This window comes from Heterodontus francisci, chromosome 19, assembly GCF_036365525.1.
Source record: "Heterodontus francisci isolate sHetFra1 chromosome 19, sHetFra1.hap1, whole genome shotgun sequence".
NCBI classification, from domain to species: domain Eukaryota; kingdom Metazoa; phylum Chordata; class Chondrichthyes; order Heterodontiformes; family Heterodontidae; genus Heterodontus; species Heterodontus francisci.
Genome location: NC_090389.1, coordinates 71,752,372 through 71,771,115, shown reverse-complemented (window position 1 = coordinate 71,771,115; position 18,744 = coordinate 71,752,372). Strand labels below are relative to the sequence as shown.

Below are 18,744 nucleotides of genomic sequence, written 5' to 3'. Positions count from 1 at the left end.
ACTGCAGTAACCGACATTCCCTTGTGGTGGCGCAGGAGAGCCGCGATTCGGTGCAATTCCAAGACCGGCCCATTGGCGGCGCCGGAGGGCAGTGATCCGTTGCAAGTTCGAGGCCGGCCCCCTGATGGCGCGCGAGGGCCGTGAACCGCTGCAGTTCCAAGGCCGGCCCATTGGCGGCGCCGGAGGGCAGTGATCCGCTGCAGTTCCAAGGCCGGCCCACTGGCGGCGCAGCGGCCTCCCTCTCCCTCCCCCTTCCCCCCTCCCCCGTTGCTTGGTGATGTGAAGCGGCGCTGGGGCTCCGGCCTGTTTCCCACCGATTCACTGTAACCTGTGACGGGTGAGATATGAATGAAGAAGCAGCGCAGGAAAGTGCCGAGAGTCCGCGGCCTCCCGCACAGCCTCAGCGGCAGTGAGCAGCATGGATCGGTACCTGGTCATCAGGACAGTGGGGAAGGGCAGCTACGGGGAGGTGCAGTTGGTCAGACACGGGAAGGACGTGAAGCAGGTACAGAGCGGGCGGCGGAGAGAGGCCCCCACGCCGGCCCTGGCCCTCTCACCACCCCCGACCACCCACCCCCTCCCCCCCCCTCCTCCTCCTCCCCGCGACCCTGCTCCTCACCTCCACCCGCTTCCATCCCCCCTCACACCCACAACCCCCGGCCCCCAGATCCCTCACCCCGGCCTCACACCCCTTCATTCCCGGCTCCCAAAACCCTCACTCACACCCTCATCCTCACCCCCGGCTCGGCTCAAACCGGCTGTGTCAAAAGCTCTTTCCCTCAGTCTGTAATCCAGCAGCTCTGGGCCGAATGGGCTCAGATTCCAGAAACAATGAGCCTGAAACTGATCAAAATCAGGAACTGCAGAAAAAAAACTAATCTCAGTCCCAGTCTGAATCTCATTCCAGTCTGAATCTCATTCCAGTCTGAATCTCATTCCAGTCTGAATCTCATTCCAGTCTGAATCTCATTCCGAGTCTGAATCTCATTCCAGTCTGAATCTCAATCCCAGTCTGAATCTCAATCCCAGTCTGAATCTCAGTCCCAGTCTGAATCTCATTCCAGTCTGAATCTCATTCCCAGACTGAATCTCAATCCCAGTCTGAATCTCAATCCCAGTCTGAATCTCAATCCCAGCCTGAATCTCATTCCAGTCTGAATCTCATTCCAGTCTGAATCTCAATCCCAGTCTGAATCTCAGTCCCAGTCTGAATCTCATTCCAGTCTGAATCTCAGTCCCAGTCTGAATCTCAGTCCCAGTCTGAATCTCAGTCCCAGTCTGAATCTCCGTCCCAGTCTGAATCTCCGTCCCAGTCTGAATCTCATTCCAGTCTGAATATCAGTCCCAGTCTGAATCTCATTCCCAGTCTGAATCTCCGTCCCAGTCTGAATCTCATTCCAGTCTGAATCTCCGTCCCAGTCTGAATCTCAGTCTCAGTCTGAATCTCAGTCTCAGTCTGAATCTCATTCCGAATCTGAATCTCATTCCAGTCTGAATCTCATTCCAGTCTGAATCTCAGTCCCAAATGAATCTCAATCCCAGTCTGAATCTTAGTCTCAGTCTGAATCTTAGTCTCAGTCTGAATCTCAGTCTCAGTCTGAATCTCCGTCCCAGTCTGAATCTCATTCCAGTCTGAATCTCAGTCTCAGTCTGAATCTCATTCCGAGTCTGAATCTCATTCCAGTCTGAATCTCATTCCAGTCTGAATCTCAATCCCAGTCTGAATCTCAGTCCCAGTCTGAATCTCAATCCCAGTCTGAATCTCAGTCCCAGTCTGAATCTCCACCCCAGTCTGAATCTCATTCCAGTCTGAATCTCAGTCCCAGTCTGAATCTCAGTCCCAGTCTGAATCTCAGTCCCAGTCTGAATCTCAATCCCAGTGTCCGCTGAATTGTCACTGTCAATCCCAGCCACAGTCTCAACTCTAATTTGAATCTAATTATATGGAAGCACCATAAAGTAGATGCTGAAAATCTAAAATACAAACAGCAAATGTTGGAAATACTCAGTAGATCTGGCAGCATCTGTGGAGAGAGAAACAGAGTTAACCTTTCAGGTCAATGATCTTTTCCTCAGAGCTGGAAAAGGTTAGAGATGTAACAGGTTTTAAGCAAGTTTACAGCCTGTCCACCATCTACAAAGCACAAGTCAGGAGTGTGATGGAATACTCTCCACTTGCCTGGATGGGTGCAGCTCCAACAACACTCAAGAAGCGCAACACCATCCAGGACAAAGTAGCCCACTTGATTAGTACCCCATCCACAAACATTCACTCCCTCCACCACTGACACACAGTGGCAGCAGTGTCTACCATCTACAAGATGCACTGCAGCAACTCACCATGCCTTCTTCGATAGCACCTTCCAAACCCATGACCTCTACCACCTTGAAGAACAAGGACAGCTGATGCTTGGGAACACCATCTGCAAGCTCCCCTTCAAGACGCACACCATCCTGACTTGGAAATATATCGCAATTCCTTCATTGTTGCTGGATCAAAATCCTGGAACTGCCTTCTGAACAACACTGTGGGTGTACCCGCACCAGATGGACTGCAGCGGTTTAAGAAGGCAGCTCATCACCATCTTCTGAAGGACAGTTAGGGATGGGCAACAAATGCTGGCCTTGCCAGTGATGCCCATATCCCATGAAACACATTTTAAAAAATCATCCCTTCTGTCATTTAATGTAGCCTGCCTTCCACCCTATCAAAGACCTCCTCATTTGTTTTTACTCCCTCCCTCCCTTTCACTGCCTCTGTACTTGTTTAAAACCTGTTACATCTCTATAACCATTTCCAGTTTGGTAAAAGGTTGTTGACCTGAAACTTTAATTCTCTTTCTCTCTTCACAGATGCTGCTGAGTATTTCCAGCATTTTCCACTTTTATTGCCAGTTAAATTGGGCAACTATGCTACACAATTTGCATCGATACACTGGCTACGGACCAGGTGCTGAAAGGTGGGATTAGATTGGGCGGCTAGTTTTTTTGGCTGGTGCAGATACAATGGGCTAAATGGCCTCTTGTGCCATAATTTTTCTATGGTTCTATGATACAAACCGATTATTGAGTTGACTAACTGGACGGACAATGTAACTGTTGTCTAACTTCACTGAAAGCGTTTAGACTGGAATTGCATTGTGCACAGTGATCTGTTAGTCTTGTAGTGCATAGTGTTGCATAGTCTGGACTGGTTCTCTGTTTTCTTGAATTTTCCAGAAATTCCAAAGGTCATTCTGCATGCCAAGATTATAATCATAATTTGAACATTGCCATACAAAAAGCAAACACTGAATGTGAAAACTTAAAAAACAGTTTTGCTAAATGTATGAGGCTATATACAAAAGGAAAACAGCAATTTCTTTATACTTTTCTACTAAATTGCAATATTGAGCATTTATCTTGCATCGTGCTGTGAACTGAATTCCAATTTGTCAAATAATATATGGCCACCTGAAGGAGATAATCTCACACCACTTCAATTTTGCCCTGGTTGAAGAAGTTTGAAAGCTGTCTTTAGGCCGACTAATCTGCCTATAACATACAACTTTTGAAGTCAGGAAAATATCAGCTTTGGGTGGACCTGGAACAAAATCTCCCATCTGGAAAGTAGTAAAAACAAAGTGGAAAACACAGTCCTAATCCTGGTTACATTTCAGTTTCAGATCCAGCCATGGCATTTCTGTCCTACTATTGATCCCAAAATTTGATCTCAGTCTCAGGAACAATTACAGTTTCCTGTTATGTTATATCTTTGTTGCTGGAAGGAGGGATAAAATGACAAAAAACTTTTTATATAGGCACTTTCTTTTGACATGGTAAATATTTGCTAAAATACCTGTAAACCTAAATTTAGAGATTTCACAAAATTGTCTAATTTGGTAGTAAGTTGCATTCTTAGAGGGGCCACGGGGATGGCTGGTTTGTGACATGTGGGAAAAATAACAGACTAGGATAAATTAGAGGGAGCATTAATCTGCACTTGGCTTTGCTGTGCCTACTTGGTGCTTGACATGGGAAAATGTTCCATTTCTCTGCATTGATATACGCACAAAAAATTCATCAAAAATTTAAATAAGTGGGACAATTTAATGTTAAGGTTTTTGAAACCTACCAAAAGTGATTTTGCTTACACCTAAGAATTTCTGAGAACAATAATTTGGTTACTCACCTTTGCTAAAGAAATAAATAAAGACTTGAATTTACATAAAGCCTTTCATGATCACAGGATGTCCCAAAGTGCTTTATTGCACTTAAGTACTTTTGAAGAGTTGTCAATGTTGTGACTTAGGAAATAAGGCAACCAATTTGTACACAGCAAGGTCACACAAATAACAATGAGATAAATAGGTGTTGCTTGAGGAATAATTATTGGACAAGGCACCAGGCAGAACCTCCTGCTCTTCTTCGAATAGTGCCCTGGGATTTTTTTTCGGACCACCTACAAGGGCAGACATGGCCTCAGTTTAACATCGAAAGATGGCACCTCTGATAATGCAGCACTCCCTCAGTGTTGCAGAGAAGTTACATTCTAAATTTAATTATTATTCATTATTCATTTCTGGGATGTGGGCATTGCTGGCTAGGCCAGCATTTATTGCCCATCCCTAATTGTCCTTGAGAGGTTGTGGTGAGCTGCCTTCTTGAACTGCTGCACTCCATGTGGTGTAGGTATACCCATGGTGCTGTTAGGAAGGGACTTCCAGGATTTTGACCCAGTGACAGTTAAGGAATGCCAATATAGTTCCAAGTCAGGATGTTGTGTGGCTTGGAGGGGAACTTGCAAGTGGTAGTGTTCCCATGCATCTGCTGCCCTTGTCCTTCTAAGTGGTAGAAGTCGCAGGTTTGGAAGGTGCTGTCTAAGGAGCCTTGGTGTGTTGCTGCAGTGCATCTTGTAGATGGTACACACTGCTGCCATTGTGCGTCAGTGGTGGAGGGAGTGAATGTTTGTGGATGGGGTGCCAATCAAGCGGGCTGCTTTCTCCTGGATGGTATTGAGCTTCTTGAGTGTTGTTGGAGCTGCACTCATCCAGACAAGTAGACAGTATTCCATCACACTCCTGACTTGTAGATGGTGGACAGGCTTTGGGAAGTTAGGAGGTGAGTTACTCGCCATAGGATTCCTAGCTTCTGACCTGCCTCTTGTAGCCACGGTATTTATATGGCTACTCCAGTTCAGTTTCTGGTCAATGGTAACCCCCAGGATGTTGATAGTGGGGGATTCAGCGATCGTAATGCCATTGAATGTCAAGGGGAGATGGTTAGACTTTCTCTTGCTTGAGATGGTAATTGTCTGGCACTTGTGTGGCGCGAATGTTACTTGACACTTATCAGCCCAAGCCTGGATATTGTCCAGGTCTTGCTTCATTTCTACACAGACTGCTTCAGTATCTGAGGAGTCGCGAATGGTGCTGAACATTGTGCAATCACCAGCAAACATCACCACTTCTGACCTTATGAATGAAAGAAGGTCATTGATTAAGCAGCTGAAGATGGTTGGGCCAAGGATACTACTCTGACAACCCTGCAATGATGTCATGGAGCTGAGATGATTGACCTCCAACAACCACAACCATCTTACTTTTGCACTAGGTACGACTCCAACCAGCGCAGAGTTTTCTCCCTGATTCCCACTGACTCCAGTTTTACAAGGGCTCCTTGATGCCATACTGGGTCACATGCTGCCTTGATGTCAAGGGCAGTCACTCTCACTTCACCTCTTGAGTTCAGCTCTTTTGTCCATGTTTGGACCAAGGCTGTAATGAGGTCAGGAGCTGAATGGCCCTGGCGGAACCTAAACTGAGTGTCACTGAGCAGGTTATTGCTAAGCAAGTGCCGCTTGATCATACTGTCGACAACACCTTCCATCACTTTACTGATGATTGAGAGTAGACTGATGGGGCGGTAATTGTCCGGGTTGGACTTGTCCTGCTTTTTGTGTACAGGACATATTTGGGCAATTTTCCACATTGCCGGGTAGATGCCAGTGTTGTAGCTGTACTGGAACAGCTTTGCTAGGGGCGCAGCAAGTTCTGGAGCACAGGTTTTCAGTACTATTGCTGGAATGTTGTCAGGGCCCAAAGCCTTTGCAGATCCAGTGCCTTCAGTTGTTTCTTGATATCATGCGGAGTGAATTGAATTGGCTGGAGACTGGCATCTGTGATGCTGGGGACTTGAAGAGGTGGCCAAGATGGATCATCAACACAGCACTTCTGACTGAAGATTGTAGCAAATGCTTCAGCCTTATCTTTTGCACTGGTGTGCTGGGCTTCCCCATTATTGAGGATGGGGTGTATGCGGAGCCACCTCCTCCAGTTAGTTGTTTAATTGTCCACCACCATTCACGACAGGATGTGTCAGGACTGCATCTGATCCATTGGTTATGTGATCACTTAGCTCTGTCTATTGCATGCTGCTTACGCTGTTTGGGCATGCAAGTAGTCCTGGGTTGTAGCTTCACCACGTTGACACCTCATTTTGAGGTATGCCGGGTGCTGCTTCTGGCATGCCCTCCTGCACTCTTCATTGAACCCAGGATTGATCCCCCAGCTTGATGGTAATGGTAGAGTGGGGGGATATGCCGGGCCATGAGGTTACAGATTGTGGTTGAGAACAATTCTGCTGCTGCTGATGGCCCATAGCATCTCATGGATGCCCAGTTTTACATTGCTAGATCCGTTCAAAATCTATCCCATTTAGCACGGTGGTAGTGCAACACTACACGATGGAGGGTATCCTCAATGTGAAGGCGGGACTTCATCTCCACAAGGACTGTGCTGTGGTCACTCCTACCAATAATGCATCTGTGGCAGGCAGATTGATGAGAACAAGGTCAAGTATATTTTTCCCTCTTGCTGATTCCCTCACCACCTGCTGCACACCCAGTCTAGCAGCTATGTCCTTTTGGATTCGGCCAGCTCTGTCAGTAGTGGTGCTACCAAGCCATTCTTGGTGATGGACATTGAAGTCTCACCCAGAGTACATTCTGTGCCCTTGCGACCCTGGGTGCTTCCTCCAAGTGCCGTTCAACATGGAGGAGGACGTTTTCTATATTCATCAGCTGAGGGAGGGTGATAGGTGGCAATCAGCAGAAAGTTTCCTTGCCCATGTTTGACCTGATGCCATGAGACTTCATGAGGTCTGGAGTCGATGTTGAGGACTCCTAGGGCAACTCCCTCCCGACTATATACCACTGTGCCGCCACCTCTGCTGGGTCTGTCCTGCCGGTGGGACAGGACATACCCGGGGATGGTGATGGCGGTGTCTGGGATATTGTCTGTAAGGTATGATTCTGTCAGTATGACTATGTCAGGCTGTTGCTTGACTGGTCTGTGGGACAGCTCTCCCAACTTTGGCGCAAGCCCCCAGATGTTAGTAAGGAGGACTTTGCAGGGTAATTGTGTAATTGATACAGAAACTTCAGGGGAGGAACAGGTGTGCGCTTAAATGGGGAATCCAAATGGTTCTACCTGAGTTGCATTGCTCTGCTGTTAGCTTTACGAAAACAGCATTTCACTGTCTGCCTCATCATTGACCTGCATTGAATATCATGAAGGTGCTGTATTTGTGCGATAGATGCAAACTAAACCTGCCACAGGTACTTAGGCCTAATATCTAGTAGCGTAAGTACCTTTTTAATGATGTGATAATTGACTATTGCTGAAACCAAAGTCATTTTGTGGAAGCTTTTCGTCTTGCACTCATCAGGACAATCCGCAAGAATACCAATGTAAGGGAAAACAACAAATTTGTACTGTATGAGATGAGAGTGCTGATTGGTTGGCAAGTGGATTCTGATTGGTAGAGGCACCATGTATGCCCAAACAGATGGTGTTGCCATGGGATTCCTCTCTAGGCCCACCTCCAGCAAACATCTTTGTTGGGTTCCATGCGAAATGTGTCTTCGAGGGAATGACACCTAACCTCCAACCTCTTGCATATTTCTGAGATGTAAATGATACATTTGCTATATTTGAATCTGCAGCTGCATGTAATAATTTCCTTACACATCTTAATGGGATCCATCATGCGCTCAAATTCACCTTTGAAATGGAGCAGTCAAATGAGCGCCCTTTCCTTGACGTACTAGTTGAGAAATCTGCTGGGGGTTCTCTACCACAGTCTACCACAAACCTACCTTCACTGGTCAATACATATGTTGGGATTCTTACAGTTCCATGCGCTATAAGATTGGCCTTATCGCAACCTCGTAAATAGGGCCCGAGCCATTTGCTCACCACGCAAGCTTGATGCTGAAATAGGGCAAATCAAAAGCATCCTGTGTGACAATGACTACCCTGATCAGATCATTTCTCGCTGTATATCGCGCAAACTTATGAATGGGCCTAAGGCCGTTATTTTCGGCCCAGTCTACCTCAGATTACCCTGGTAGGGTAATGTATCCCAAAAAATTTGAGCAACAGGTGAAGCTAGCTGTTTCACACTGCTACTATGCAGTAGCAACACGTGTGGCGTTTGCCACGAATAGTATGCCGCCGATAAGCCAAAAAGACGTTCTGCCTATTACACAAGTCAGTAGTATGATATATGAATTTCAATGCCAGCGTGATGCTAGATATAAAGGTCGTACGTCCCAAAGATTATTGAATTGTAACAAACAGCAAGTCCCTTCCACTGTTTGCAACAGGCAAGGTACAGACCATACCCAACCAGTCCGTGCTTGCAAAACTCAAAACACAGTTCCAACGTTAGATGTGATTCTGGGATTGGACAGCATTTGCTAAATAATCCTCAGTGTGCTAAGAATTACGCTGACAACCAATTTAAGATTGTCAGTCGGGCTTGCGGTATGGCACATTTGCGCGTACTGGAAGCTACATATATTAGTACACAGGGTCCTGTGCTTTGCAGACAGAAAGAACATGTACACGCATTGCGCCTGTTTCAGTTAAACAAAATAAGTGACAGCCATTCGCTGGTTCACTCCTTAGGACAATGCCTTGACCAATCAGAGTCAAGCTGCCTAGATTAAATTTCAAACAAAGTTTGGCAGTTAGCTGTCAATCACCATAAACTGGTGCATTCTCCATGGCAACGTCTCTACCAATCAGAGTCCACTTGCCAAACAATCAGCACTCTCTTCTCATACAGTATAAATGTATTGTTTTCCCTTACATTAGTATTCTTGCGAATTGTCCTGATGAGTGCAAGACGAAAAGCTTCGACAAAATGTTTCTGCTTTCAACAATACTCAAGTTCTGTACTACCAAATGACTAGATGTGATCATTGTTAATGGCTGTCAATCAACTTCCCTGGCAGTGAAAATTAACTATTGCAAGTGTGGTGTCTTATTCCTTCAGGTTTTGAATTTTTGGGGGCAATTTTTAAAATGTCAAATTTTAAATTAATGCTTTTCTCTTACTTTTATGTGTTTCACCTCTCTCAGGTGATCCAATCTTTCTCTTCCTCTCTTTATTTCTCTTTCTGTCCCTGATTTGAGATTAAATTCAGTCACTCTCCTGCTCAGTCCTTCCTGTGTTGATTTCCCAATCCTTAAATCCCATTGGTTATAAAGATACCCTGTTATTCACTCAGGTCCCAGATGCCCTGTTACCCTCACTGCGCCGTTATCAGCTCACACTTCCAGCAACTTTGTAGGCAAAAGTTTTTTGAACTGAAGTGGGTGGGGCAGGGGCAGACATTGTTTAGATGCCCTGCAACTGTAAAATCTGGCCCATTGTGTTTTCCAAGGCGTAGAAATGCTTACATTGTATTTGCAGACAGTGGGTCTCTTCACGTGTGCATTACCTGCTGCTGTAACTTCAAGTGTGCGTTAAACTGCTTATGTGGGCTTGGTTGAAGTTGAATATAGAAAACGTCCTATATATATGTAAAGCCTTGTTCAATCTCCAGTGTAATATCAAATCAGGGTTAGTCAATATGGAAGGTAATGAGATCTTTGAATGCACAAGTGCTGAGATTTCTGGTGAACGTAAACATATTGTGAGGGTTGACAATCAGTTTGTATTCAAAGACATAATTCGGAGTTGATTTTAATTGTTTCCTTTGATATTTGTAGTTGTATAAACATTTCACTATTCTAGTATGTGTGCACAGACAATAGAGGTGAGCCTCATGGCAATTTCAAACAACTGTACTTAAATACTGTAAAGATATTTATTGTAAAGTGGAGCAGATGTTGCTGTTGCCTGTAAGCACAACAAATGACTGCTGCTCATATAGTATGTTTGAGCACAGTGTTCAATTGTAAACTGTCTTTTTATTTGCTTTAGCCATCATTGACCATAAACATGACTATATAAATCAAAGCTGGGTCATTGCATAATGAAGGAGAATGGTTGTGCAGATTGTTCATTTATCAACCCAGCAATTTTCTAGTATGAAACAGAGCAAAGTGTTTAAAGAAAGAGTGCCACTGTTTAAAAAAAACCCATATCATTAGATTGAAAATCAAATTCCAGATGTTTAACTTATTTCTAACTGATTCCATTCCAGTGCAAATATAAAAGAGTAACCATGCCCAGAAATATTTACAGCAGTGTTGAAAAGACTGTTTGAAAGGAGCAAGGAAGATAACAGAATTAAAAATCACAAATCATTAGCAAATCACAGTGTTTGTTCCAATCATTTTCCACAGTGCTGCACTATTAAAGCATTTGTGCATGAGGCACTGATTTCCCTTTGTGTCCTACCACTGCTGATGTAATTCCACCGAACAGAGTGAACGGACTTGTCTACAATTGTCTATCTGTATACTTTTACGACCGAGGCAGGAGCAACGCACTGTCAATTCAGTCCCATCGCTCCACAGGCCTCAGTATATTATTAAAGTTTTCCCACCCAACCGGAAAACAACCAAATTAAATACTCCAGTAATCCCCAGAATAAAACAGACCAAACCAGGCCTGTAGCCCCTTGTAGAATTTTTTCTGAGAGGAATAGACAGTTCTTTTCAGTAGCACGCTTCACTGGTGAGTCTCTCAAAAACTGGTTTCAACTGTTTTTTCTGCACAGTTAAGTTGAAACGCTATACCATGTGATCTCTCTCCTGCTGTGGCCTAGAGACAAGTGCAGCTGGCACCCTGTGCTCAGTCTTAAAGGCACACTGTTTTTAACAGTCTTAAAGGCACACTGTTTTAATCCGAGGAGAAAAATAAATACAGTTCCATGACAATACATATGATAAAAGTCTTGTCTCTGCCATACAAAAGTGTGTGGTAAGTACACTTGAACCTACCTGATTGAAATGTAATACTCAAAATTACAACACGTTGCACTGAACAGGTAGGAGTATAATAGTTTAGCTGAAAACCTTTGTTACGACCAAGGCGGGACTAATGCACTGTTAATTCAGTCCCACTACTCCACAGGTCATAGCATATTAGTAAAGTTTCCCACCTACCGGAAAATAGCCAAATTAAATACTATTTGTCCCCCAGAATAAAGCACACCAAACCAGATTTCTTTAAACAACATCAAAATTAACTATTTATTAAGGAACTAAATATTAAAAAATAATGAGAAATCTATATATGAAAATATGTTATAACTCCTTATTCTTCCTAACCCTCATGTCCACACACATACATTCAAAAACTGATTAACCGGGGAAAAAGGCTTTTCTCTTTACAACTGTTTCTCAGGAATAATAAAATAACTGGTTTATAATGTTCTGGTAGGATATTTCCAGGTCGGTGAGGTGTCCCAGAGTCGAATAGCCGGATGCCACTCGAAGTCTGTCCAGGCAAGGTTAATGAATAGTCTGTGATGGGTTGGCGTTCAAGGCAATTTGTCTGTAGCAGGTGTCTCACAGATCTTTCAGCAAAGGGTGTAGCAACAGGTCTGCTTGTTTTGAAGCAGCAGTCTAGCAATAGAAGCTTTCTTCAGCTTTCCAGATGTCCCAAAGCACAAGAGGCAACAGTTATCACTCCTGAGGCTGAGATTTTTCAAAGACTGGAGGCAATAGGAATTTGCTATCTTTTAAAATTCAGGGCTTCCTTTCAGCAAAGGAGCCTTTCTCCACAGAGAGCAACAACTCCTCTTTTCCTGGGCCTTTTCCTCTCCAGGCAGACCACAGCCACACCTCAAATGTAGGAATTCTTTTTCCAAGAGAGGCAAACCTTTTTAGAGAGTAGGTCTTTTTCCTCTGGTCTGCAAACACAGGTCCCAGCCAGCTCCTGATCTTTTTCACACTGCAACATTGAAACTAAAACCCTAACAATAAGTCATGTGACAGTCATAAATCTTCCTGTCATTGCCCTGTTGAGCTGCTTGCAAACAGGTGCCTTGCAGTCTGCACTCAGTTCGAACACCATGTTTCAACATTCAATGTTCACAGAAAATCCTTTTTCTCAGTCTTAAAACCACACAGAATTCTTAGCTTTCCAAAAAAAAGCTCTCATGACACCTTTCACTATAACTTAGCAAATGGCATTAAAGCAATTTCATGTAAAGTGCAGTAAGTTCCTGGATGTAATGGAGCTGCTTTCAAGATAAATTGAATCAAGGAAGCAACTTATCTCCATTTCATTCATAAGTTAGTAGTTGTCAATCCACACCTTTACTCAGGTGACTCAGAGTTGTATAAATCAGTCATGTGTTGAGAATCAATGGAGTAATTCAGTTATGAGATAGTGGCTGGAATTTAAACCTCCCTCTGCCTCTGGGACTGGGTTAGGGGGTGGTGGGGGGGGCGTAAAATTGTGCAGGAGGCGGGGTGTGCCGTGCCCATTGTCTACCTGCCCCGCTGCTATTTTACCAGCAGCGGGGAGGTGGTAGGCGGCCTACGTGCTCCAGGCCAATTCAGGCCCTCAGGTGGCCAATTAATTGCCACGAAAGCGCCTCTTCCTGCCGCAGGTATTTTACCAGATGCAGATGGGCACTTCAGCACCAGAGGAGGGGGCCGAGTAATACCTGGTGGCCTCCTTGTGGGCTGGTGAGGGGTGGGGGGGAGGTGGGGAACCTCCTGATCGGGCACCCTGTGCCCCATGGAGGGCTGCCCAGCAGCGCTGGCTGCGCCCGCTAAAACTACCCCCTCTGCCCTGCCCTCCGACCCACCCACCCCCCTCATGGGAAATAGCCAATTGTGCCTGGTGAGAACGGACACCCACTTACCTCTTTGAAGGCCAATGCCCATGGCCCTCTTGTTGCTGGGTGCAGTCCCAGCAGTGGCCACCACTCCCTGCTTCCACCTCTCTGATTGGCTGGCAGCTCTTGATGGCAGGACTTCCTGCCTCAGAGGGGTGGAAGCCCCGACTGCAGGCAATTAAGAGTCTGAACCCTGCAAAATAGCAGCGTGGTTTTCAAGCCCAGAGGAGGCAAGCTCACCCTGGCTTTCCAGCTGGTGAACTGAACTACTGCCTCAATGTTAAATTATGGCCAGTGTTTTTAATTAGGTCAAATTTTCCAGGAGCCAATTAAATAAAACGTTATGACTGTCCGCATTTGGAGTGGAGAAATGGGAATAGAGGAGGAGAGGGTGAAAGGAGGAAGAGAGAGAAAGGAGGAGAAGAGAATGTGGGAAGGGAAAGGAGTGGAAAGGAAGTTGGAGGGAGGAGGAGAGGAACAATGGGGATAGGAGAAAGTAGCTAAAGGAGGACAGGAAAGTGGGAGGGCTAACAGGAAGGGGTGGTTTATGAAGAGAAGAAGGAAAAAACGGGAAAGGAAGGAGGGAAGTGAAAATCTTCTCTGGGAGAGCCTGGAGGGCTGTTTCCAGTGGCATTTCGCAGAGCTCAGTACTGGGTCCCCTGCTTTTTGTGGTGTATATTAATGATTTGGACGTAAATGTAGGGAACATGATCAAGATTTTTGCAGACGACACAAAGGTTGGCCATGTGGTAGATAGTGAGGAGGATAGCTGTAGGCTGCAGGAAGATATTGATGGTCTGGTAAGATGGGCAGAAAAGTGGCAAATGGAATTCAGCTTGGAGAAGTGTGAGGTGATGCATTTTGGGGAGGTCAAACAAGGCAAAGGATTATACAATTAATGGGAAAATACTGAGAAGTGTAGAGGAAGTAAGGGACCTTGGATTGAATGTCTGCAGATCCCTGAAGGTAGCAGGAGAGGTCGATAAGGTGGTTGAGACGGCCTGTGGAATCCTTGCCTTTATTAGCTGATGTATAGAATACAAGAGTAGGGAGGTTATGTTGGAACTGTATAACTCATTGGTTGGGCCACAACTTGAGTACTGCGTGCAGTTCTGGTCACCTCATTACAGAAAGGATGCAATTGCACTAGAGAGTGTACAGAGGAGATTTACGAGGATGTTGCCAGGACTGGAAAAATGCAGCTGTGAGGAAAGATTAGATAGGCTGGGGTTGTTCTCCTTGGAACAGAGAAGGTTGAAGGGAGATCTGATTGAAATGTACAAACTTGAGAGGGGCCTGGATAGAGTGGAGGTGAAGGGTCCATTCACCTCAGCAGAGAGGTCAGTGACTAGGGATTTAAAGTGATTGCTAGAAAAATTAGAGGAGAGAGGAGGAAAAACTTTTTCACCCAGAGGGTGGTGATGGTCTGGAACTCACTGCCTGAAAGGGTAGTTGAGGCAGAAACCCTCAACTCATTCAAAAGGAGTCTGGATATGCACCTCAAGTGCCTTAAGCTGCAGGGCTACGGACCAAATGCTGGATTAGAATAGGTGGATTGTTTTTCGCCGGCATAGACACGATGGGCCAAGTGGCCTCTTTCTATGCCTTAAACTTTCTATGATTCTATGCTATCGAAAACCTCCTCTGTCATGGGAGTACCTAATATCAAAGGCTTTTCAGTGTGGCCGAGGCTGGGGGTTGGATGGCATTTATAGCAAGATGCTCAGTGAAGAGAATTGCCAGTTATTGAAAAGCAGCTCAGAGAGTGTGTGTTGCCAGTTACGGGAAGGAACTTGGGACATGAGAGTTTTTTTGCCTAATTATCCAAATGCTGCTGACTGGGGGATGGGTGTTCAGGACACTGCTCAGTGGTGGAGGCTGGGGGCGATGGATTTTGCTGTTTAAAGCTGCTCGTATGGGTGGATTTGATTGTTCTGTAATTGACTTTGCACCCTGATATCTGCAAGACAGTGTTTTATGGACAACAGCTCCTGCTCATTCAGTTATGTCCCAGGAGTGATGGCAGTGGTTCCTAATCTGTGACCAAGCTGCAGCAGTCCAAGAGAAAACAAGTCTGGGGCGTCAGGTGGAGGCATGCAGTCAGCCCACAGCATAAAGCATCAGGGCTATGAAGATTCAGCTGCTGAAGTTCCACACAATGAAAGGGGAAATACAGTGGGCTAGAAGGCATGGAACAGTTGCAGCAGGGCCACTGAGGGGCCAATTCTGAGGATGGCGGGAAGCTGAGCAGCAACAGATAATCCCTATTCTAACCACTGGCTTCCAGCGGTTGCAGACAATATAATAGTTAGTGGTGGTGGAGGAGATGTTTCGGCTTGGAGGAGGGAGCTGCCCAGGCTAATATTCAGCTGGGCTCAGCAAGGAATGCCATGCAGTTCCGGAAACATAGCTTGACAGCCAAAAGTTCAAGATTTTTCAAACAAAAGTTCATAATAAATCCCCAAATCTAGAAATGCACTCCTGCACCAACAAGTGATTTTTGGATATTGCAGTTTTTTTAGACATAAAGGACTTACATTCAGTTGATTGATGGTCACATGACATTAAGTTCACATTGTCAGCTCGAAGGACAATGCCATTAGTTTGTAGTAACCTTATACCATTGCTTATAATGGACAATAGCACCTGTCAGTTGCTGTTGATGAAGGGTATGCTGGTAAGTGGGGGTTGAATTTGTGGTGGCTGTTAGCTGAACAACAGCGCAGAAAGGTCATGGCTTCTTTGCAGTTTCATGTGGCTTCCAGATCAGATCTTCAGCCATATAAAAAGATGGTGCGAGCTTGGTACAGTTGGGGGCCAGATTTTGTTGAAAAAAAAGTGTCTGAATGACCCACTCCATTATAAATATGCAGATTGGCCAGCAGCTATTGGTGAGGAAGAGATACCCTTTTAATTGTCAAGAAAACCCCATATGCCAAATGAGAAATATTCATTTCATTGGTTGGAAACTTATATAAGGCTTTTAATGGAAAAAAAGCTTGTAATTAATTTTTTGAAAAACTAGCAGCCAAGATGGCCTCTGCAGTTCACATCTGAAATACCAGGAGTCTGAACTGGAGACAAAAATCTAACAAGAAGCCCAGCTAGGGTAATAGTTTGCTCTAAGTTATTAAATTACCGAAAATGGCTTCATTAGCACAGCAGCCAAGGCAATCCTGACATATTGACTTTGCAAGAGCAGACCCCCTCCAAATGTAAATTGGCATCCTGGGGCATGTGAAGCCAATTCCTAACCTTGAATTTCATTAGAAGGTTCCAGAAAACCTGAAGCAGCCATGTGACCATCTGTCCATCTCAGGGGAGCTGGTTTTGTCTTCTTTGGACAACAAGAGAAGCAATAACTGTGCAACAGCAGAGGAGGCTGCTGCTTCCCTTTCTCTCATTCTCTCTCCCCAGAAAACATAAAGTTTGAAAACTGTCTGCGACTGGGGACCCTCTAAGCCTACAGACTGCTACAGCCAGCGATCGGGGAAGAGAGTCAACTACAATTCTGTCTTCAAGAAAACGCAGAGCAAAGTGGGCCAGCCAAAGTGCACTTTGACCAACTAAAGGCTTCAAGAGTACAACTCCAACCAGACTACCGAATCATCCACTTCACAGACTGTACTTAAATTCCATTTATTCTGGACTTTAATCCAACCACCAAATCTATTTTTACCTCTGTAATCTCTTGTGTGTGTGATTCTCGTGTGAATGTGTATCTTATTTTTTAGTATTTTTAAATCGTGTTAAGTATAATAAACTTATCTCTTTCTTGTTTAAACTCAACAAAACCTGTCCGATTGGTTCTTTCATGATCAAGTAAAGGTAAAAAGGTAAAACACTCACAGAGGTGGTAAACACAACCACTGTTTAAAAGGAATAAACCCTGTTGGGGTCAAATAAGAGGAAGGGCAAGAGGGGAGCCCGAGACCCCCTCCTCACCTGGCAGTAACAAAATTGTGAATCACTACAACCTACTACACAGTTTGCACCCACACTTAACCTCCCTGGGATTTTCATGACCTTTCTACCTTTACTGATTCTGACAGTTTATTGTAGCATAATAATACCTCATTTCATGTTTCCCCTCATATGATATAAATGACCTAAAATAGGGATATCCAGACTATAAAAACCAGCAGGTTGGCTGCATTATTTTGCTGAAATGCAACCCCTGATGCAACAAAAAGTAACACCCCAAACATACAGAAATCACATCTTCCCATGCACACAAAAGGTCCTCCCCCAGGAAGAACCTGGTACTTAAAAATTCCAAGCCCTCAAATACAACAACAGCGAGCCCATCCCACTGTCCACATCACTATCCTTTTCCTCCCCTCAAGCCTGAAATACAGGAAGATTTAGCGTAGCTCTTTAAGCTTTCTGGGTTGGAGGGATGATTGCTGCAAAAAGACAACTCCATTGATTGGTCTCAATCCAAAAATCAGGTAGCAATCTCTTCTAGTTGTCCTGGGCTGGAAAATTATAAGGGCTGTGGCTGATCCTTGCATCCAGCCCCCACTTCTTAATATGAAGCCCACAATGCCAATTACAACTGGATTAGTTTCAGTTCCCAATGTAGCTGGTCTGATTAGTAAGTTTGCGGATGACACAAAGGTTGGTGGAGTTGCGGATAGTGTTGAGGATTGTCAGAGAATACAGCAGGATATAGATCGGTTGGAGACTTGGGCGGAGAAATGTCAGATGGAGTTTAATGTGGACAAATGTGAGGTAATGCATTTTGGAAGGTCTAATGCAGGTGGGAGGTATACAGTAAATGGCAGAACCCTTAGGAGTATTGACAGGCAGAGAAATCTGGGTGTACATGTCCAATGGTCACTGAAAGTGGCAACGCAGGTGGATAAGGTAGTCAAGAAGGCATAGGGCATGCTTGCCTTCATCAGTCGGGGCATAGAGTATAAAAATTGGCAAGTCATGCTGCAGCGGTACAGAACTTTAGTTAGGCCACACTTAGAATATTGCGTGCTATTCTGGTCGCCACACTGCCAGAAGGACGTGAAAGCTTTAGAGAGGGTACAGAAGAGGTTTACCAGGATGTTGCCTGGTCTGGAGGGCATTAGCTATGAGGAGAGGTTGGATAAACTCGGATTGTTTTCACTGGAACGACGGAGGTGGAGGGGCGACATGATAGAGATTTACAAAGTTATGAGCGGCATGGACAGAGTGGATAGTCAGAAGCTTTTTCCCAGGGTGGAAGAGTCAGTTACTAGGGGACATAGGTTTAAGGTGAGAGGGGCAAAGTTTAGAGGGGATGTGCGAGGCAAGTTCTTTACACAGAGGGTGGTGAGTGCCTGGAACTTGCTGCCGGGGGAGGTGGTGGAAGCAGGTACAATAGCGACGTTTAAGAGGCATCTTGACAAATACACGAATAGGATGGGAATAGAGGGATACGGTCTCCGGAAGTGCAGAAGGTTTTAGTTTAGGCAGGCATCAAGATCGGCACAGGCTTGGAGGGTCGAATGGCCTGTTCCTGTGCTGTACTGTTCTTTGTTCTTTGTTTGTTCTAATCAAAGATGAAATTTGATATTGGATGCATTTAGAATGGGAAGAAGCAAGGGCTTTGGCCTGTCGGCTGTTTGTTGAACACAGTCAGCATCATTTTTTTTACCCATTTCAAAAGAAGGAGGGAGAATGTTGTGTGGGTTCCTCAA

At 45.0% G+C, this 18,744-nt stretch overlaps 1 protein-coding gene across 2 annotated transcripts in view; it reads left to right on the top strand.

Annotated features, from left to right (window-relative positions):
- Positions 1-256: 256 nt before the first annotated feature.
- The window catches only part of nek4 (NIMA-related kinase 4), a 63,476-nt gene continuing 44,988 nt past the window's right edge, over positions 257-18,744 (top strand). For both annotated transcript variants that reach the window (XM_068051916.1, XM_068051915.1), the window contains exon 1: positions 257-505. In XM_068051916.1, the coding sequence (XP_067908017.1) occupies positions 419-505 (87 nt within the window). In that variant the 5' untranslated portion in view covers positions 257-418. The remainder of the gene's footprint in view (positions 506-18,744) is intronic.